The sequence below is a fragment of the Melospiza georgiana genome, chromosome 21, assembly GCF_028018845.1.
Source record: "Melospiza georgiana isolate bMelGeo1 chromosome 21, bMelGeo1.pri, whole genome shotgun sequence".
Taxonomy (NCBI): Eukaryota; Metazoa; Chordata; class Aves; order Passeriformes; family Passerellidae; genus Melospiza; species Melospiza georgiana.
In genome coordinates this window covers 5,486,869-5,510,677 of record NC_080450.1, presented here as the reverse complement: position 1 = coordinate 5,510,677, position 23,809 = coordinate 5,486,869, and the positions used below count along the sequence as shown (strand labels likewise).

The window sequence follows — 23,809 nt, the reverse complement described above, 5'->3', positions numbered from 1 at the left end:
TTCAGATGACTGTCAGGTTGTAACAGTTCTCTCAACAATGAAAGAACCTGATGATAGGTCAAATCTACAGATCCTCAGGAATAGCTCACATGTTGCCCTATTCTTCTAAGTTCTTCTAACCTTCCAATGTTTTCATTTTTGTAATGGAGTTTCTCATGCACTTTTCATGTAAATAATGATTGTTTTGCATTCCTTTCTAGAAGAGGAGAAAATTGATGGACTGTTAGTTTAACCAGTGTGGTTAAAGAAGTAGCAATTTCATCCTCCAATCCACGGTCACTTAAAAAATTCTATAAATATCAGAGTTCAGAAATAAATAGCCCTTTTTTTTACCTTAGACATCTCAATGTGTGTGTGTTGTTCATTTCATGTCATATTGCAACACTCACACAATAGCCAAACAATATTTTCTACTATTATGAGAAAATAAGGATCACGTAGCAATTTTCTCAATGCAGTCATGATAAAATTTGAAGCACTACTTTGCCTTGTAAGATATAGCTAATACACATCAATTAATGCATGTTAATCACACTGAAAAGATGCTGCACAGAATCCTTTTAGCTGACACTTGATTATTTATCATTTACTAAATCTCAATGAAGCCTAGTTATTTAATTTTTTTGACTCATAGTTTGTTCACTAAACAAAAATCAGTGACAATTGCATGTAGTGGGTTCTTGTCCTAATCTACTCTAAAATCTAATCTAAAATTGTAGAAATGCTATTACCTAGAAGTGCTGCAACAGATAAATTATTTCAGTTAACAGTAATACTTTTCAGTTCCTTTCCCTTTTCTACATTCAGAACACATACACTCACAAAGCAGCATCACGTCGGTTTTACTGAGAGAAACCAGGAATGTCATCAAAGTGATTTCTTCCCTTAAAAACAGCCACAGTCTTTGGATGATGGGTTAACAGAAACCTTTCTGCACTTCACAATAATATGATGTTAAGTACTTGTCAACTAAAAATTTTTGCAATGAAAACAAATCCACCCAAAATATCTTCTGCAAACCCAACCATATTAATTCCAGTGAAAAAAAAATTAAGTAAATCTGAAATTTTAAAATTCCACTTACCAGGAACAAAGCTTCCCTGGACCACCTCCTTATAAGCCCACCAGCCTTCATGGATTTTTGGTGAATTTTGTTGAGCTAGAAAGAAATAATCAAAGAAACTATAAAATTAGGGCAAAACATAGGACTTAATTAGCTAAATTTTAGGAACTTGAAACAGGGTACTATCCTCTACAGAAGAGTCACTCAAATTCCTAGGTGATCTTTATTCAATCTACAGAATCCTACTATGCATATGTGTCTTGGAGAACTTTGTCCCTGTTCATCACATAGTAAAATATACTCTGCTTTGGAAGAATTGCAGCATCAGATTTATTACACAGTTGAGACAATAGAAAGATGGCAATAGCTCACACCTTGCCAGCAGCAGCCAAAGATTTATTTGTTGCAGAGCATTTAAAAACTTTCTATCCAACAGCATATTGCTAAAGCTTACAGACAATTGTTCTCGGCAATCACTAAAAGTACACATACACCTGATTTAATATTAAGTTGATTTTTGGTCAAGAGATCATAATATATAGATATCAGCCAATCTTTTACTGGCACACCAAATACACAGGTTGAAAAAGGCTTTTCTGAGTTTGAACTGGACAGGCAATGGTGTCCAAACCTGCTGCCTTGGCTAAGGTCACCTAAACATTTGGTTTTGGTTGTTCCACAGGCAAATGTGCACTGCAAGAAGTTAGCAAAGCTAGCCAGCACCGGCGTAACACTCAATTTTGCTCTACACATTTTGTGAGCTATTTTTTGGCAAAAGATTTTCTCATGTATTTCAGCTGACAAATTCTGGAGCACCCACACCTGTTCCCCCTCTTCAGCCACGCAGGTAACTTGCCAAAAACTCACTTGTGACTGGTGTCTCTGACATGCAGCTTTTTCAGTGTGGGAGCATCTGGGAGCACAATGGAGGAACACAAGAAAAGGTTTCTCCGATCAATATTCTGAAGGTTGTAGCAACAAAAAGCCTAAGCTTTGTATGAGGTTTGCCCCTGCTAAGACTTGTTGCCTAAGTGATTTCTCCAAAGTCCTGAAAAGCCAAGAGCAGAAAGGTCTTGATTGCTCATGTTTGCTGCTCTTCGTCATCACTTCTCTTTGTCTTTAAATTGCAATTAGAGCAAATTTTGTGGTCAAAATGTAAAGTCACTATTAATTGGAAGCATTTTCAAAGGGTACACAGACACACATCAAGACAAATGTTCAGCTGATCTCCATAAGAGCAAAGAGCTGATACAAAGAGCTGATGTTCTGCCTTCACCTGTGGTTTGCTTGGTACGTTCCTACTTAGAGCAACTCTCCCTGAGCTACAGAAAGCTCAGTCACCTTGTGCACATTTGACTTAGGTTTTGGGGTTGCCTTTTTTTTTGAGACACTTTCAATCTCTTTCACTAGGGCCAAATTTTTTTTTCACATACATTTGCAGTTACAGAAGATACTGGATTTAACAGCTTTTTGCTGCAGTTTCAATTCTAAATCACATATTATTTAGGAAAAACACAGCTACCCTGGGAAAAGTTCCAGCAGTGTAATAAAAATTGTTGCTGTCATTAAAAATTATGAAGAGGATGTGAAATTCAGGCTAAAAGGGATACAAGATAAAGACCATTAAATACTGTTCTATCAAGTTACAAAACAGTATTTATGATTTAACTGACTGCATATTGTAGAAACAAAACTAAAACTTGTCAATTAAATGTACTTTAATGAAATGTACTGACAGAAGGACCAATACCCTGCCTTACCAAAATCCAGCCATGCCGGTGAGATGGGGTACATGTGGATGCAGATTTCTCCTTGCAGAACAGATGTTGTTCCATTAACTGAGTAGTGATGGGTTACACTGAAAGGACTGTTCCACTGTGCACCCTTTATAGTCTGCAGATGAAATTTTCCTCATATTTTAGTTTTTATAACATTGCCTGGAGAACTCCAACTGTGCATGGCTTAGTTGTGCTAGACCGCACTGTACAAACATTTGCAAAATGGCAAATCCCAACCCACAATCAAAATATATGAGCAGAAAATTGTTACTATCCAGTCTGAACCACAATTTTTTTTTTATCTCAACACTTGCTCTCATGTCCTCAGAAGAAGAAGTTCTTAAGATTGCAAAATGGCAGTAGGAGAGGATACTAAAGAGTCCCAACAAAGTAGAGAGAGCCGTAATTCTTCTACTTAAAATTTCCCAGGAAATTAAAGTGCACCTTGTAGTCATATACACAGCTCAAATCATTTCAGGCAGGAAGAGGCATATGCATTTTAGAAGTAGCTGAAAAAATAATATATATGTAGAGAGAGAGAGGTAAAAGCAAGCTAAGAATTCGGGTAGGATGGGTATTTTCAAATGCAGCTGCCTAATATCATCATTCACCAAAATGTATACAACTGAAAAATATATTGCTTGTTCCCACTCTGGGGCAATCTGAATGATACATGCCAGGTCCAGAAGAGAAGTATAATCCATTATTTGGAGTTTATATTAAACCAAAATTGAAATATGCTGGCTCTGCAGTTCTGCTTCATTGGGTTACCCCAATACTTACAATAGCTAATTCCAAAAGGAACAGCAGGAAAAAATATTTTTATGACATTTTTTCATATCTGCTTCATTAGTATGGAACAGGCTGCCTGAAATGAGCAAGAAACTAGATTATCAAAGCTCTGTACTAAATACTTGGATGCCAGTGCAGTTGCTTCAGCTATCAGAGAAGAGCATGACCTGGCATCACTCCACACATTCCTCAGATATTAGATCCTTATGTCTTCAATTCACACGAAAATGAAACACAGGAAATACAATACCAAACTAAGATGTTGTGCCCTAGCTATATCTAAGGTAGAGCAAGAGCAGTGCTAGCAGCACTGCTGATGTACAGAGAACTGAATCCGCTGAGGAAACCAAGAGGCAAGGCAGGTGGGGTTGTGAGGGGGCAGTTAGCGTGACAATCTCCAGTGCTGTGCTCTTTCCTGAACTCTGAAACCTCAACATTTTACAGCAGTCCAGGCAAAACATCCTGCAAAGTAATGCAGAGAGTGACTGAACACAGATTTCCACTCTGCAGTGCATGTGAAATCCAGCTTGGTGCCAAAGATTTACTTGCATGGAGCCCACAGGGACTTTACTTAAAAAGGGAAAAATTTTATAAAGCTCTAATTTCTCTGAATGCAGAAGGAAGAAGTCTGGTAAGGCCAGGGAGAAAAGTCTGTCTTCCAGAAACTTCTCCAAAACCATCACTCCAGTCTGTCTTATGCAAGTGGGCAAGAGGACTTACCGAAGGGGGAAAAAGCTGTTCCCTATTTCTGACACATAATCAGACCCATACCTGGATTAGTAATGGTACAAGGGAATATAAAATTAGAATGAACAGCCATATGGACAATCCTTGCTGGGAATCCTATCTGGGACACACGCACCTGATGCACATACAACACAGGCTCTCTGCAATTGGAGTATTAATACCCATCTGACAGAATGGCTCTGTGCCTGAGTAAACAGGTTCAACCTTATGGCTCAAGGATTCTTGCCAAGGAAATGGATTCTTCCTGTGTGCCATCTCGTGACACATGAAAATAGCAAAATTCTCTCAGCATCCTTCTGATTTCAGTTAAACTACTGTACCTCTTCCTCCAATTCTTCCACCCAAGGACAATATAAAGGGACACGTGGTCTCTCTGTGTGGCCTCTGACACCAGAACACTGCAGCTCCTCCATGGCAGCAGCTCCTTGTTGGCAGGGGGCTGATAAAAGGTCTAGAAAGCAATCCTGTATTCCTGAAGAGGGTTAAATATCTTAAAAAACAATAAAACCCCACACTGTGATACCTCCAAGGCTCCTGCTTTTACCACTAAAACCCAGAGTATGGCTTTTGCTTCCTAGAAACACTGTTGGTTTTGCAAGACATGAAAATAAACAAGCCCCTCTGAACAGACACTGAGGGTTACCTGCACAAGGAGCTCTGCAACCATTTTTAGCAGCAGCACTGCATTCTGCCATTAGCAGAACAGTCCAAAATGACAAAGTTGTCCAAGTGCTTGAGGATACTGAATGACCTCCATTTGTGCAGTGTTCCCTCCTCTAGCACTGAAATCTCTGGTATTTGAGATTAGTAGCTTTTCTGATACAACACCATTATGTCAGATCTCTTTCAACAAAGCTGCTGCAGAGGAAACAGAATATTTATTTGAAGCTCATATGACATGTGTTGCTTTCATTCTGTCAGATTACTGTAGGTATGTCTCATTGTGGAGCATACAATTACAGGCTAAATTCTGCAAGTTGTTGTGCATTCTTATTTCCTAGTGGCTTCCATGCACAAAAAAAACAGCATTGTATAGGATCATAAAAATGAATAGTAAATGCAAACAGCAAAGGTGCCAACGACCCATAAAGTCAGCAGTTAACTCTCTCGAGCTTAGAGGCTAAAGTGAGTAGCCTCATGTTTCAAAAACGAAAAGCTCTTACTAGGTGAGTAGATGTATTTTAAAATGATCAGATAGCATTGTATTGGATACCAGGTATCACAATGCAGATGCTGGAATACCTGCACAGCATTTGCAGCACTAAGAAGTCTTCATCTTGCTGGAATGCTGATGCTGACATTATATAAAAAGCTGCAGCGAATACAGAACGCTGTCTATAAACTGCCGGCGCACACCATTCTACAATTACTTATTTACGTCCTATACTTTCATGAATCATAGAAAGGCTTTTATCTGATGGCACCGTTTATGTCACTCAGATATGAGCCTGAGCCAAGAGTAGAACCCTGCCAGATCAGAATTCTCCATTCACATTACTGCCATTTCACACAGATGAAAAATGCTAGGCTGGGAAGAATCAGGCTTGCAGCAGTTAGGAAAAGATCTTTCTTCACCTGGATTTTATTGATCTGAGCTCTTCTGATTGCTCTATCAATTATTCTGCAGGTTTATCTCATCTTACACCATAGAAGCCTTGCTTGTAACCTGACAGTACTGGCCTGGCAGTAAGTATATGACAACATTTTTATCACTGTTATCCCTCTGCATAGTTATGAGTTTATTAAAAATAAAACCAGCTGCAACTATGAGCCATTAGTTTCATAATAATCTTAGTGCAACATTAAGTCATTGCTAATCCTTTGATAGGAAAGTCACAGAAAAATGGCAGAGGGTCTGCTACAAGACAAAGAAATCCTCAAATTTGTGATTACAATGGTGAACACTGCAAGTGGAAGCTATATTTACATGGTGTTAGATGCTGGTGTGATCTTCACTTAGAAACCTTATCCTGGTTCCCTCCTAGCCAGCATAAGCCAATTTAGCTATTTAATGCTACTCGATTTTCCATCAGATTTCCACAGTTCATTATGAGCAGCTTCCTCACACTCAAGGTGTCTTACTCAGTCACTGACGAGTAATCTAAGACAGCTGTGCCTAATGGCAGAGATTAAAATTAGAGGAATTTCCCTGTAGTGTTTCAGAAGATAATGAATCCTAACAGAAATGTAGTTCTGTAGATAACAGGAAGGACAGGGCAGTTTAAACCAAAATAAAAATAAAAGCTGTAAGAAAAATTTTGATTGGTTTTGCTGAACTCCATTTCCACAATCTTATGCAACACCTGCTTTGTAATAATTTTAAGTAGTTCTGATTACTGAATTTTACATGGACATTTTGTGGACTGTTAGACCCAAGGGTAGGTTACCTAAAATTTCGAGGGAAGATAGACTTACTCAATCTAAAATATAACTTTCAACACCTTCAGTCATAACAAGTACCAGTTTTTGGCTCACACCAACAAATGCCTCTTAAAGCAAATATGATACACATGTACAAAGTGGACCTGGCAGTAGGGGAACTAAGCAGATGCAATAAGCTAAAGATGTGACCCTCTATAATTAATATTTAGTTTGTATAAAACAAGTCTGTACATAATTGCAGCTGTATTTAAGATGTTTTTATGCAGCCTTTTATATTAAAAGACCCTAAAAACAGACATTTCAGGCACTAAATAAAGCATCATTTATAGATGAGTAGCTAGCTACAGGACAAGAAAGGTTGGCCTGCTTATGAATCTCACTGCCTACACTGTGGGCATCAGCATAAGCTGAGAGAGGAAAAACAAAACAAGGGATTATAAAGGCACCAATAAATAAAATGCTTTCATCAGCTAGGCCATTTATTTTCTTTTTTTCCTTTTTTTTCTGGATAATATTTTGCTCAGAAAACATGCAAATGCTCTTTCATTAAGTTAATACTTTCCAATTCCATAAATCCTTCTTCCTCCATTCCCATGTGTAAAAGCTCTCACCGCGGCTGTGAATTCCAAGCAGTATTCAACACAAGAAAAGCAGACCTGATTTTATCACATCTGAGGGCAAAAGTAAGGCACTACAATTGCAACTCTGCTCTGGCACAGAGACTTGACTATTCTGTCTATTTTCTGTTTATTATGATTTTGTTTTCTGATAAGATTCCAATTATAAACCTTGGCCAAAAGGTTAGATTTCACACGGGCAGGCTCATAGGGATGCAGGGAGCAGTGACAATGTGGTGTTACGCTGTAACAAACCAAACTGTCGCACCTACTGGTACCCTGTAGCTGGCTTTTGAGGAGGGTAGAAATAAAATTATTCAACAACTTCTCTGAATATTATCAAATGTGTTGAAATAAGCTTATCTGTAAGCAGGAATGATTCCCAACAATGTTCATGAAGAACACCCAACTGGACATTAAACTCTTCACCGCTAACTCAATTTGGAGAATATCTAACACCCCTAAAAAGCTGCTTTCCTTTTTAATGTGACTAAAACACACATTCAGAAGTTTGACCACATAATGTAAAAGACAGTGTTTGCCCTCCCCAAGAACTTTCTGGGGGAAGGAAGCATTACACAATGTTATTTGCTTCAATTTTTAAAATAATACATGTTTTGTGTTTTCTTCTTTGGCAAAATTTCACTTCTGGAACAACTGAGAGACAGGGAACTTCTGCACTGCTGTCTGAGGAAGTTGAGCAGCTCTGAGTGAAAGAATACCAAAGGTTTTACCTAGAAATTACTACCAACTAGGGATGCAAGTCTGTGCTTCCTCAGATCTTATTCATATCTATGGGGTTCATATTACTTTTGAAGGAGGTACTGCTCTCCTCCTTCTCTGGCACAAGAGTCAGAACTTCTCCAGAGCTAAAGTACTGTTAGAAATGTTGGGGGAAAAATACAGCTGTATAGCAGCAACTGGAACATAACATTGATTGCAAGGAGTGGGGAATTCAGCACCTTTCACCTCAGTTACTGATGGCACACTCAGGGCTTCAGGGGACCCAAACCACATTAATACAATTTGGCTGTCTTGGTGTTTCCCCGAATCTCTGATGGGAGCATCAGCACACTCATCAGCCTATTCTATGTTGTGTTAATTCCTCACCCTTGAGTTGTTTAATTATGTCTAGATATAATGTCTGAAAACCTCTACAAAATAATGCAATAACAAGCAGCAAGGTATCTTATGATACCAACTTCACAGCAGCTCATATTTTCCATCACACTGCACACCCTCCACTCCCACCAATTATCAATTTCAGCGTGGTTTGGGGACACTCAGCAACTTCAAAGAAATGGCCTCAATATCCTTGAGGCTTTAAAGTTCAATGCATTATTAATGCTAAATTAATAGGGTTTCCTCTAAAAGGAAATCATTAAGTTCCTTCCTGAGCAGCACATTCAAGTATCGATGTTTCATTGGGTTTCTGCCCGCAGCTGCTCTCTCCACTCTCTAAATACAAAGTTACTCATCAGGAGTAGCACAAACAATTGGGGACTGTCCTGTTAGCTACCACAGGCACATTTTTTTGTTGTTTTTCCAAATCTCTCACTTCAGGAAAGAGAAATGGCTTCTTCATCAGTCTTCCCATGGAAGGGCTGTGTCCAGAATATAGGTATTCATTACTGCTTAGGCAGACTCAAGGGATAAAAAATCAAGGTCTTCCAATTAACCTCAAAAATAAAGGTATGGTATCAGTATCAGGTGTTCGATCCTAGAAAATACACATAGCCTCAAATCCCATGGAATTCTGCAGCATGTGGAAACTTGCAGTCCATAACATGATATGGAAACATTCCAAAGAGATTAATATTATACAGAGAATTCAAAACGCTTAAGGAATACTATTATGACCATTTCCCATGGTTTTGACAAGGGACATAACTGAAAAAAAGGAAGGGGTGCCTTCAATGTCCCTTGAGAACTCAGCAGAACTAGGAGTGGCAGCTTGTGGGTCTTGTGCGAACTTTACTCAACTTGAGTCAACACAAACTGATGCCCATGCCTGAGACAGGCAGAGTCCTTTTCTCCTGGCTGACACCCAAGCAAAAGCAATGTGACAAACAACACCATCCTTCAAAAGCTAATGGCAAAGGGGAGGCAAAATTATTTTGTTTATACTGACCTGGATTCAGAGTCCCAGATTTTCAGTTATCCTGGGGCTGACAGGGCTCTAATCCAGATCATCTCACAGCTCACTGGACAACCTAAATCCTCAGCACTTAAACTTGATGTCCTGGAGTTTTCTGAGATCACCAAGTAAAAAAAATGTTTTTCTGGCCATATGAGAGGGACCAATATGATTTTTATTTGTGCCTCAACATATGCTACTCATGAGGTGAAGAATTCCTGTAAAGGGCTGTACATGTGTTGTTAGCCCTGTCGCTGGGGAAAGTTCTCCTGGCAGCCAGTCCAGGGAGAGGAGATTTCCATGATGGGGCTGTGAGTGACCCCCCACTGGCTGGTGGGGCAAAACTTGCCCAAATGCCTGGGAAAAAAGGGCTTTGGGAGGAGACTTGGCAAATAAAACCAGTTAACTGCAACACAAGCAGGGAGCCAGTTTCTTTGTGTTCCATGGAGGGAGTGGGGGCTTGCCCGCATGGTTAGCTTGGCCCTGTTCCTGTCCTTGCCTTTTTCTCTGTGGTCCTGCTTATTCCCTGGCTGTCTTCCCTGTCCACACATGTCCTGCCCTGTTTCGACACTTCCACGACGCAGCACTTGCCGCAGACACCCTGTGCTCTGCTACTTCTGCAATGGAGCGGACACGGCCTGCAACCGGCCATGGCCGCTGCTCCCTGCATTGTCCACAGCATGCACAACCCGTAGTGCCAGCCAAGGCCTGGTGCTCCGCTGTTCCCTGTCAGAGCAGCCACAGCCCCAGTGCCAGCCAGGGCCTGGTGCTCCGCTGTTCCCCTCACTGAGCAGTCATGGCCCCAGTACCAGCCAGGGCCTGGTGCTCCGCTGTTCCCTGCCAGAGCAGCCACAGCCCCAGTGCCAGCCAGGGCCTGGTGCTCCGCTGTTCCCTGACAGATCAGCCACGGCTCCAGTGCCAGCCACAGCCTGGTGCTCCGCTGTTCCCCTCACTGAGAAGCCATGGTCCCAGTGCCAGCCAGAGCCTGGTGCTCCGCTGTTCCCTGACAGAGCAGCCACAGCCCCAGTGCCAGCCACAGTCTGGTGCTCCGCTGTTCCCTGACAGAGCAGCCATGGCCCCAGTGCCAGCCACAGCCTGGTGCTCCGCTGTTCCCCTCACTGAGAAGCCATGGTCCCAGTGCCAGCCAGAGCCTGGTGCTCCGCTGTTCCCTGACAGATCAGCCATGGCCCCAGTGCCAGCCAGGGCCTGGTGCTCCGCTGTTCCCTCACTGAGCAGCCATGGCCCCAGTGCCAGCCAGGGCCTGGTGCTCCGCTGTTCCCTGACAGAGCAGCCACAGCCCCAGTGCCAGCCAGAGCCTGGTGCTCCGCTGTTCCCTGACGGATCAGCCATGGCCCCAGTGCCAGCCACAGCCTGGTGCTCCGTTGTTCCCTCAATGAGCAGCCATGGCCCCAGTGCCAGCCACAGCCTGGTGCTCCGCTGTTCCCTGACACATCAGCCATGGCCGCAGTGCCAGCCACAGCCTGGTGCTCCGCTGTTCCCTCACTGAGCAGCCATGGCCCCAGTGCCAGCCAGAGCCTGGTGCTCCATTGTTCCCTCACTGAGCAGCCATGGCCCCAGTGCCAGCCAGGCCCTGGTGCTCCGCTGTTCCCTGACAGATCAGCCATGGCCCCAGTGCCAGCCAGAGCCTGGTGCTCCACTGTTCCCTCACTGAGCAGCCGCTGCCTGCACCCGGCTGTGGCACTGCCCCTGTGACCCTGGGGCCTGCAGCTGCTCCAGGAGTGCGCCTGTGGCCAGGGCAGCCTGTTCTCCACCGATGGAAGGGACACACAGCCTGCTGCTGTTCGGAAATCACACCCAGCCCGCCACGGGAGCCACACAGACTCACCGCAGCTTCCAGCACGCACACTCCCGTCTGCCGAGCTGATGCTAACAGAGCGCCAGGGTTCTTGTCGTAACGCTGTCCCTGTCTTCTGTTTCTCTCTCAGTCTCTCTTTTTCCCTCCTCTCTACTCTCTGTAGATTTTTCTCTGCCAAGAGAAAAATCACTCTCTATACCTCCCCGCCAACGATTTCTGGTTCCCTGCAGTTCTGTGGTCTATTGCCCAGAGAGTATTTCTACCATCCATCTAGTTGTGTTTATCCACTAATCTTGGAAGAAATAACTTCCTTCCCACTCACTGGGCTGATTCCTGAGGCAGGTGTTACTCTGGCACTTGGATGCAGCTATTCTGTTATCCTATCCCAACTAACAATATTCCTGACTAGAAATAGTGCATCTTGAGTTCCTTTTGAGCCCAACTGCATTTCTTGGCTTCCTGGTCCTTGCAAGGGTATCCCCTATTCATCCTTCCCAATCACTTAAGCCATGAGTCAAAAGTAGTAATTTGGATTTGCTTCTTTTCTCTCTCCATTTTAGTTCTGAAGTTAAGATGGAAGATGTTTCATGCTGGCTGTGATGAACCTGCCTGCTTAATTTTTCTGGTCTGGAATTTTAATTGCTTTCGAAATTACTGATGCAGAAATCCCCAGAATTAAAAAAAAACCTGCCTTCATTTAAGTACCTGTTGGTCATGGCATTGCCCACCAGTCTTTGACATATGAGACTTTGGATACGGATAAAAGAAAAAAAATTAGAAGCCACCAAATATAGGAATTTTAAAAATGTATCTATTTCAAAAGAAATGTATGGAGAATTATGCTACTGCAGAGATTTCATCAGGGGTTTCCAAGCTTTCCCTCTTTTCATCTGTGTGGTCCTTTTTCTTCAAAGTCAAAATCCACTAAAGTTTCAGGCAATCATTTATTCTTCCAGTAGCAAGAGGAAAGAATTTTTTTCTTGTGAGGGCAAAACCAAGGAACTGGAAATACAAGTCACAGATTTTAAATGCATGTGTTTCCTTTCTTTCAAGCCTAGGGTATCTAAAGCAGATATAACTAGGAGTTTTCAGTGTCCTTTGAAGACCAGAGAGCTTTACACCTCTTGTTCAAGTTTCTGATGCCTGCCCATCAATAATCCTCCCTGGCTACCTCATTTAATTTATAAAAATACTACACCGTTGTCCATCTATTAACAGAAATAGATTTTAACCTTAAAAACCATAACCACAATGCAACTGCACAAAACAATATACTCTAACAGCAGTAACTCCTAGAGGGCCAGTACACCAGCTTTCAAAATACCGGAATAGAAGGAAATGTCCTTGAATTGAGGCCAATTCCGAGTGGCTTTATTTCTTTCAGTTAAGATTCTTACTGTACTCACTTCTGATCAGAGAATGCTTCAATGAACAAAGCAGAATAATAATCCTGGCAAATTCATTGCTGTGCAGCTGCCTGCACAACATACTACAAACCCTGGAGACGCAGCCAGCCCATACCTGATTATCCATTAAAAAATGCCTGCTGAGTCTCCCTCATATGCTGAGCACTGTGGATGAGAACACAAAACAATGAGATATGTGTAGCTACAGATCTAATTCCTAAACACAGTGTCTCCTGTACTCACCTCCTTCGCCATTTTTCAGCCTTTTCCACTCATGCCTTGGATTTACAGACAAAGAAAAGTTCTGAGGTACAAATGAAAAAGCCAAAGAAAGGGTGGAAAGGCACACAAAAGTCAGTAATGATGCTGACAGGAGAAGTCTGACTCCAGTTACTTCCAGTGTGTTGATCTTTGAAGTAGAATATACTGAATTTTATGCATAGTATCTCAGCCAGCCTCAGAAATCTTCAAGCCCACTTGAAATAACTTCCTGAATGCTATGCAAACTACTCAGGAGATTAGCAGTTTCTAAATAAATATCTGGAATACTGAAATAAATCTATAATAAACAAAATATTGATTCTGTCAACACAAAATAAGGAAGTTTGATATTAGCCTCAGAGATATTAAAATTGTCAGGAGACATTGAACTAATTCATCTTGGTTCTGCCCTTGGCATAAATTCCTGCTGAGCTATTCATGAAACTCTACAGTGACCATCAGGGAAACCCAGTGAGGGCTCATGAATCCTGCACACAAGCAAAGTCCACCATCTCTGGCTGGGTGACCATACAATTATGCAACAAACAATACTATTGATTCTGTAAATTTCATTTTGAGACCTGTTAGACAAAACTGAATGACAGAATGGCAAGGATCTCACACTAAGGTCATGTTTTCAACTTCATCCCAGGCCAGTTTCACAGCAACTGGCATGAGGCAAAGCCAGGTTTTCCCTCAGCTACACAGGAAACTCAGCACAGTACCAGAAGATGCCAACTGCCTTTATGCTACTCAGTCATCCTCACCCTTCCACACAATTGGAGTTAATCCAGTCGTGTACCTAAAAGGAATCATGTGTTTTCTTAAACCCTTATGGTACTGTGCCTGGGCCATCTGTTTGTTTTTTCCTCAACACAACTTTGTGCAGCAATATGTTGATAAGACTGTTTTTGTTTGTGGTTTTGTTTTGGGTTTTTTTGGGTTTTTTTTTAGCCCCCAGGAAGTTGTTGTGGTCATATGGTAGAGCCAGTGTAAAATACAGGTCACTTGGAAGACCCCATTATTGCACTGAAGTACAAACATTTTAACCAAGTTGCAGCTGCTTCAAACTATTCTGTCAGACTTTTGGCCAAATCCCTTCTGTGCGTGCCTCCAGCTCCCAAAGTTAGATCACATTCTCTTTCCGTGGGTCTCCAATTCATGCGTTTTTATGGTCTTCTTATTGGCACAGCATAAGGAACTTGAGTCTATAACTCTCCTCTCAGTAATGCCAGCAACCAGTGTAACTCTAAGAGTTTCCTTGTCCAAGTGATGATTAATCAGATTTAACAAGACTGACGCAGCACTCTGCCGAACACGACACTTTGATAAATGTTGCTCTCACAGCAGCTTACACCCAGGGCATTCCAAAGCACTCAGACTGATAGGAATTCTCCTGATGATTTCAAATATGCACCAAATACCAGTACAGAACAAACACAAGGTTTTTTGTGAGCCATCTGCATCAGAATCTTTCTTTCTGAGGAGGAATTTCTCTAACTGCGATTTTCTCAACCCTCAGCTGGGTTGAAGAAGAGCTGAAGAATGTGGCACTGGATTTGTGCTGCTGCTTCCCAGCTCTGCTGGTTGGATTCAGGTCTATTCCAGGAGCACATTCACATAATGGTGATGATATTTACTCTAGCTCATTATTTTCTGCCCTCAGAAAGCAAGCCTGAGTGAGTGGGAGATGTCAGGACAGTGCAAAGAGCAAACTCGGATAGTAATGAAATAAGTAGTATCTGTTTACTCTCAGAGAACCAGGAGACTACCCCAAAATAATAAACTTTGAGTTCAGGCTCTCTTAAAAGATGCTTTTCCTCAATGGCAATCTAGTAATGCTCAATATTTATCCCAGCAGTTGTAAGGCAATATTTAGTCTAACAGTCTTTGTAGGGATAACAGTAGATTGGATTTGAGTGGAAAGGAGATCTACACTCTTCCCTCTCCCCTATCTCAGAAACAGCTCACAGTAAAAGAATATTTTTTCTCTTTTGGGTGGTATTTTATTCAATTGCTCAACTTTTTGGTATATTTGGCATAAGAAAAACGACACTGGCCTGACTGGCATTTAGCAAACTCTACCTTTACTACATAAGCATGTCAATATTTAATTCCTTAAGTAGCTATTTTACATCAAAGAGTAAAAGAAAAAAAAAAAAGTAAGGTTTTGTGGGCCATCAAGCTACATTACTGAGTATAAAACAAACCCCCAAAGATTAGACATTCCATTTTGGAAATAAAATTGATAATCAAAAAGTGGTCACTAACCACTTTTCGTCAGACATTTTTAAAGAATTTTCAATACACAGTCATAGACATGTCACAGATCAGAGGCTAAGCACACATTAAAATGTTAGGCATTCCCCATCCTGTTGTTATTAAACAGAGTGGGAATCCACAGATAACTGCTGTAATTTGAGTAAATGTCAAGGTGTTCTGGAAGGTCAGCAAATTTTAATTGTCTCAAAAAGCACAACAATTTTAAAATCCTACCACTGCCAGTGTCAAGTGCCAGTCTTTCTGCTCTCCACTAAACAACTTTTCAGTCACCTCAGCTGTAAAAAAAGTGACAAGAAATGCTAAAGACAGACTAAGAAAAAGAAATTAACCCTAGACTCCAAAAGCCTGCCTAAACAATAGAACAATTTTCATTTGGCAACATTCTTGAATTTAGTGTGGCATCATCTGCACTGGTGCTGTGTTGAAATGTGGTTGACAGTAATAAATGACATGAGGGACATAAAATGGCCTATTTCCTTTGATTAATTATCAACCTAAACAGGCATTTTGTATCATTCATCATATATTCATCATCATCCCTCTCCCTAGCACTGTTTCTCAATGAAGTCAGAGTCTTGTGGGGACACCCAGAAGGGCTCAATCAATTCATGTGAAGTCAGTCAACAGAAACTGGTACAGTACTAGCAGGGTTAGTGTCACTACTCCAAACACAATTTCAACCACAAATCAGCATAAATGAGGTCAGAATCCACTTAAAATTTCAACAGAGACATCTGTATTGAGTTTAAGTAGTGTAATAAAAACTGGCATAATTTACCCTATTTTGAGTATCAGCTAGCTCCAAGCTGCCCTGCCTCACATAAATCTGCATTAAGAATAATACAAGATTTGGACCTGTGAGCCTCCAGACCCTCAAGGCAGATTTTTTCATTACTTCATATTTTGTCTAGGCAATTATCTCTGTGAAATGCAGTGCATAGCATGACCATTCTGATTTGGCAGTGAACTGTGAGTCAGCTGTCTCTGACCTACCAATAGATTTGTACACACCGAGCAGCAGCATCTCTTTATTTCTATATAACGAGTAGTAGAAAATATTTTGAGATATTAGACTGAAAGGTATTGTAAAAGTAGAAAGTAGTGCTTTAACAGCTTATACTTCAGGCTTTGAAGTAAGAACCACAGTCATTCCTAATGGATGAGAACAGACATGTTTTACTTACCTCCTACACAGGCTGGTGTCCTTTTATAAAAGGCTAATATAGAAATTTGTTAATACTTTTCCATGCATTAGTAGAGCTGGATGGTCTGTGATCCTCAGTACACAAATTAATCAGCACTTTAGGGGCTGGATGAAGCCCCTAAGTTACATAAGGTCCACAGTCACATTAACAGTATCCTACAGTAACACGACAAAAATGAGATGAATTTTAGTGTTTGCTCTTTCCTCTAAAAAAGGTATCAAAAAGACCTGTCTGGACTTCATGACAGAAAAGGTTCCCAACCTTTATTCTAAACCACAGTGAACAAGAAGACCGCTCTCCTTACAAGGCTGTGATATCTCTGCTGAGCAGACACAAAAGCTGTCTTGTTAAGGGTTTGATCTTCTTTCTCCTCTACTGCATCTGGTCAAATCCACAATGACTTCAACAGAACATGATCTGAACCCAGATCTGCACCCAACAATTAGGAAGAACCTTATGGTTCCTAGGTCAGATGATCTGTTAGAACTTCAGCTGAGGCTCGTAGCTGGAAGTAGAAGTGCTGGGTAAAAGGAGGGGACCAGCTTTGTTTTATGCTTTCCTTAAGATGGTTGTTTGATATTTTTTCCCTCACCCTGTCACTTACGACTGAGCTTACAGAGAAAGGGCTACTGCTGAGACCCTCAGTGCTGAAGAAAACCCTCAAAGGCTCATTAACCGAAGGCAACCAGCAGTGCCATGAAAGGCCACGTCAGCCAGACTTCCTGGCATACCAAGGTACAAGTATAATGGATTTTTAGCACACAATACAAACTCCCAATATGTTTCAGTTTCACTCCCTGAATGTTTCTGAAGAGGTGGTGTCCCTTTTATTCACATGTGCAAATGAAAGCCAGAGTCCGAGAAAGATTCTCTACCTTTTAGTAGACAATTGATAGCCCCAATGAACATTTTTACAGGATTTAGACACGCAGGTCATTTGATACGTATAGAATATTTCTCCCATCGACCTGTTTCAGCTGTAAATAATCAGCATTTCTCCAAATCAGGCCTTGGAGGAAACAAGGAACACATAATTAGTGAACACTGTCAAAAAATTTGGTTAAAGTATGTTGCCATGCAACACAAATTCTGCAAGAGACAGTGAAAAAATTCTATTCTCTAGATAAACCTTAAATTCCTTTGTGATCTTTTCCTCTTCCTGCAATCCCTTGCTTTATTCACTGCATCCCATAACCTCTGCATTAAAACAATAATGTGCTCAATCAATGTCTTTTCCCACACAACCTTTGCAATGGAATTTCTAAAGTGTTAAGATAAGTTATGAAGATGTACAAATTCCTCACTTGCTTCTTCTTTCATTTTTAAAGAAAACTTGAAAGAAAACCCTTTACCAAATAGCCTGATTTAGTACCTACCAAAGTGATTACAAAATTAGGTCTTTCCAGTCTTTGTCCCTCACCTCACTATTTTCTCAAACTAATTTTCTCCCCTTTTTCTGCTTCCACCATTCTATAACTTCTCATTTGGGCACAATCTCCTCCACAGCAGGTGTCTGCTCATCTGCCCACCCCAGCACAACTGTCTTCACCCAGCCATTCCTAGTTATAGCAGATCCCAAAATCTAGCCTAAAGCCCTTCATTTGATAAGACGTAGGCTTTGGAACTTATTTTGAGCTTACCAAGGAAATCTGTTTCCCTCAGATGCTGACTCCATTTTTATCACACTCATATATGCAAATCTATGCATGCGTGTGATGTGGTGCGCATCTGTGGGCATAATATTTGCAACCATAATAAATGTGAATCTGATTTATATGAAAGAACAACAGCAGATGAGATCAAGCAACCTGGGAAAAACCCAGATGAGACAAGAGAGCTTTCTGTAAGAGTGGGTTACTGAAGAGCTCCTGGGAGTAGCAGAGAGGACATGCCTGGGGAAGTGATTCCCCAGACTGGCAGTTACAGCAATGAAAGGACATTTGAGGAGCACGGACAGAACCAGGGGACACGGGTATGGAGCTGAGCACTGGCTTTTTCAGCTTTTTTTCTTCAAAGCTGCTCCACCTCCATTTGTCCCACGCCCTGGATTCAGGTGGAAACAAGTTTGGGAACTGCACCAGTAAGCAGCAAAACGTTGGAAAAAAAACCCACAGAAATAGGCAGCAAAGAGAGATCCTTCATTTGAAACCTTCCTGCCATAACAGGTAGAGGTTTAGGAATCTCCCAAGCCAGAGCCTCCGCTGCATTAACCTAGGAATAACAGAACAGTAATGCTTACTGCTCTCACCTCTAGGAAGAGACAGTCTCTAGCTAGGACAACTCAGGTGTATATTTAGAAAGATCAGTGGAGCTATGCTGACTTACTGTGCAGAATATCACTTAGGCTGTAGTAGGATCCAAAAGCTCCAATTAGGAGGAGAGTTCCATCCTGTCAGGCACCAGATGAATACCCACAGTCAAGCATGCCCTATTCCAGAGAGACTGGCCAGGCTGCCTTCATATGCTTCTAATTGGGCTCTCCTTGAAATTCATCCTGATTCTGCAACATTTGCAGATTGCAGCTGTTTGTTTACTTCACTGGACTGGAACATGAGAATTACTTTAGTGCATCCCTTGTGGAATGCAGGCCTTGCCAGTAGACTAAAGGATGGAACCCAGGGCCTAATGGTAAATTATAAAACATACCTTCGTCCTCTAGGCTCCAAATATTTGACAGGATCATCAATTTCTTTCCATCATAAATAAAACTGACCTCAGCCCTGTAGGCTCAATAAACAGGACATTCATGTTTCAGACATCTTGAACTGCCTATGGGAAGTTGATAGCTTCATCCAGATCTTTCAGGTGACATTCTGACCTTCCTCTCCTTTTGGGGAGGAAACCATGGAAAGAGAATAAAAAGAAAAGATGACATACATCCATCTTCCTCATTTTTTGTTCTGCCTATGAAATGAATTGAAATCAGCCCTTTCTGAAACAGCCTTTTCTAGTGTTTTATTCACTGGGATATTACATGTCATTTTAAACTCCTTATCTAATTGTCTTCAACAATGCACAAATTCTGAACACCTAAATAAGACATGAGGTCCATAATGTCACTTATAACTAAACAACTCTATGAGAGGGATCATTAAGTTCATCATTGACATCTTTAAAAAAAAAATCAAAACTGTTTTGAGGCTGATGAAAGAACAAAAGCAAAGTCAAGGTCCCAAGTTCAAATAAATTCTACCCTGTAGATAGCAAGCACAAGATTCTCTTGGGGACAGTGGGAACTAAAATCAACTGTTGCCTTTCTTCAGGAATAGGGATGTTAGGTAAGGCACAAGGAAAGGAGGCCACATAAAACACTTGCAATATTTCAGCCTCACCAGAGCTGTACCTGGGAAGGCTTTCACTGGCAAGCATCTGATTCTGTCAGCTCTTTGTTACATAGCAGATTTTACTCCGCAGCTGAAGACCTTCAAAACAACAAAACCATGCAAAGGAAAAGCAGATTGACTTTTTGGCAGGAAGTCAATGTGCAAATAATAATGAAATAATCTCAGTAAGCAGTCAGACTCTTCAAAGGTCAATAGCAACACAGTGAAGAACTTCAGCATTTAAGTTATTAACAATTCTGTCTTCAAGTATTCTGGCAGCTTCTGCGCTCTAAGTAAAAGGTTTTTAAAAAACGATCAAGATTTGATGACTGAACAGTCAGGGTCTCTACACCTCTATCTCTGTGACTCTTCAGACAATTGTTCAGAGATTGTCTTGTTCCTATGGGAGCTAACAATCCAATTCCTAACTATTTAGGAGCAGAACCAAAAGCAGATAGGAAAGTGGACTGCCATCAATGCTCTTTCTCATTTGTTTCTGGTGAAGTACAATATGGAAACCCAATCTCAGTGCTATCTTCCATTACGTGCATTCTCCCTATTAATCTGTATCTCATTCTTTTATCTGTTTCTTCACTCTTCTACTTCAACCTCCACAACCAAATACTCTTAGTTCCTCAGTAAGGGGGATCCCTCACTGATCTTCAGGGTTGGGGTGCAAGCAATGACAGACAATGGTGAGGAGAAAATTATGCTCAGGAATGAAAGTCAATCGCTTCACACTGCCTAAGTTTTGAAGTACCTTAGGTGAAAGTCACTTGCTGCCCCAGAGTCCAATTTTGGTAGGGCAACAGTTAGTGGTGACAACTTCAGCTGTCTGGTTTTACTGGGATCAGAAGCAACACTCCTGGAAGAACTAAGCACAGCTAAAGTATTCCAGTTACTCAGTGGAGAGCACCTTCAATTCTCATGTTTATTACTTGAAATTATGGAGCACTGATACATTTCTTATATTGCACCTTTAGGAAACAGGATCAATCCTGCTGCGCTCCTGACAAAAACCCCATCACTGGCTTTTCAATAATTAACAAATAATATCAATTAATTCTGTATTAATCCTGCTTAGGGACACAATTTCTATTAACTGTATATGAAGGAACACTTTATTCCACTCTTCACTATCCCACTCTTCATTTTATTGATGCTGGGGACTTAAAAAGATCTCTTTATTTTCTTGTTGCTACTTTAGATGGCTCCTTCATATTGCAAATCTCCCTGAGTAAATTGTGAATTGCCAGGAAAAAATGTGCATATAAGGTAGACAATCCTCTTGTCTATGACTGGAAATTGTACTAGAGAGATTTAGATTGGTTTAATTGGATTCACTTCAGCATCTTCCAAACAAACAAACTAAATTAATACAAACCAGGTTAACTTCATCCTAGGACTGCCTAAACAGTATTTTGTAGGCCTTTATTGAAGCTGGTATTTAATTTAAAATACCTTTTTATTCAGCCTTTGTTTTCAGAACATAAGAAAACAAAAAATTATAAACAACAAATGCAGAATTCTATGAGAGATTACTTGATTTTTACTCCTTGCTGTGCCTAGGTCAAACAAAGAAGGGTTGTTTTCTTTCTGTAAAAATGGTAGGGGTAGATTTCATTTCCACTTAATGCATTTTAGCTTCCTTATCCCTAACATGGGTCAACTATGAAATGAATGTGAACTAAATCCTAACTCTCCATGAATCATGGAATCAACAATAACTTAACCTTTCTGATCCAGGACTTGACTAAAGAAAATAAAAGCTTCAGAGGAACAAGAAGGGAGCACTAAGTTTCTGGTTATATTGATGTGTTTGGGATTGCCAGTCAGACCCCATTAGTTCCAAACCAGAGCAATCAAGAAGACAAAATGAGAATTCTTATCTGCTAGCTGGGTTTCTGCATCTCTCCCCATCAATTTAGAAACGTATGGAAGGTGAATTCCACACTGGCATGAAGCCCTTTTGACTCAGCAGAGTGAGCCTCTTTGGCAAAGACGCATCCAGGGTCAGACAATGGAACATCTCTATCTCACCTCCCCAAAGTGTCACAACTGGGGACAGAACAGCAAGAAGAAAGTGACCTCAAGGCAAAGGAAAAGCAGCTCAGGTGACAGGGAAATGGCAGTGGGCCACTAAAGGCTACAGATATATACGTTTTATGTCCAGCAAGAAGTCATTCTTGCTTGTCATTCTAGGTTAAAGGGAAGAGCTGTGGACTATGACACTGCCAAAGCACAAATACAGCAAGTATGGAAGAAACACAGACATTTTACTCAATCTGTGAGAACTTGCTTTTGTTCTTTTACCAGTCTCCAAACAGAGTTTTTTTTAAAAGATGTCTATGATGAGTTTAATGATCCCTTTCACAGAATTGTTTAGTTCTAAGTGGCAGTATGGATCTCATATCACATTTAGGGGCTCAACATTTCTGCATTGTTGAAGACAATTAGACAAGGTGTTTAAAATAACATGTTAATATCCCAATGAAAAAAGCACTACAAAAGGCTATTTCAGAAAGGGCTGATTTGAGAGCAGATTTACTACTAGTGGCCACCAGGAAAATAGAAATTCATTTCAGATGCAGAAGGAAAAAATGAGGGAGATGGATATACATACCTGGCTAAGTTAGAATCATTTCACCAATGTATTTATAGTCTATAGCAACAGCTCAAAATCCACTGATAGTGAAAACTGCGTAGGAACAGCACAGTAAGTTCCAGGCTTCTAAGCTATCACTACAGTAACATAGTCTGTTTCCCAACATCTTTTGCAGTCCTTGGAGAGGTGTAGATGCAGATTTAATGAGCAATGCCTGCCATCTGTTAATATTGCCTCTAAGAGCAACTGAGAAAAAAAACAGGAATACTAAAAGTGCACAAGATGGCAGAAGCTTTAGAAAAATGGACCATCAATAATTGGGGTTTTCCATGTATGACTGCTATAGAAACAAATTCCCAGAAATGAGCAGACTGCATATTTATTTTGCAAGAGTTACAATATTTAAGTCAGTCTTGAACCTGGATTTAACCAGGCAATAAACATTCAGGTTAACAGAGCTAGTGAGCATATCAGGCTCACCAAAATGCCTGGAAAAATGCCACATCCCAGGACCTGAACCTGCAGGATCCAAACTCTGGGCTCACTACTTTGTTAATGAACTAGAACAGCTTTTTTGAGTTATGCTGATTTACACAAAGTATTGCCTATACAAAAAAGTAAGACAGTATTTCCTTTTAGCTGATAGGACAAAACCTTCATTTTCTTCATCCAGTCATATACATTTCAGTCTTATATTATTAATTTCTTCTTCCTCAAGAAAGCTTGCCAGAAATTCATTTAAGTGCTTTGGGTTTACTTCCACAGTCCCAGGTTTATTTGAACACACTATTAAATCTGTAGGGAAAGACATACATAACAGGAGGTCCATAGCTTGCATGGTGAGGTATCTTTGGCCTACTTTATCACAAAGCTTTGTGACAAGAACAGATGTAAAAGCGCCTTGCAGTCCTTAATCAAGACATACTATTAACTGAGATAACCAGAAGGCAAAAGAATAAGCCAAGTCACCAGGGTTCAGAAACAGAGATGGTTGCAGGAGATAAAGGGTTTATTTTAATCCCAGGAATTCCCTGGCAGAGTTTAAGTCAATTATAATGTTAAAGGCATATTACCTTGCTGTATGCTAGTATAAAGATGTAGAATACACTCGTAGTGATTTAATAATAATAAAATTTTACTAAATACTGACCACTTGAATCAGAAACGCATTATTTTTCAGTGATTTTAATGGGTTATTAATTTATGCAAGCTACGAAGAGACATTACTTCCATTTTCCAGACAGATTATTCCAAGTACAGTTAAAACACAAAACTATACTGTTTCATAACTTCTGCAGAGAAAACAAAGGCAAAAAAATCCCCTAATGGTGAAGTACAATATGGTGGTGGTGACAACCACCCCTGTTAATGGCAGACAGACTGAAGGGACATAG

The 23,809-nt window shown here is 40.8% G+C and overlaps 1 protein-coding gene across 1 annotated transcript in view; it reads right to left on the bottom strand.

The window, feature by feature from the left end:
• CA10 (carbonic anhydrase 10) overlaps positions 1-23,809 on the bottom strand; it is a 149,976-nt gene that overhangs the window by 113,628 nt on the left and 12,539 nt on the right. The window contains exon 3 of the mRNA XM_058039021.1: positions 1,085-1,159. Coding sequence (XP_057895004.1) covers positions 1,085-1,159 — 75 coding nt within the window. The remainder of the gene's footprint in view (positions 1-1,084; positions 1,160-23,809) is intronic.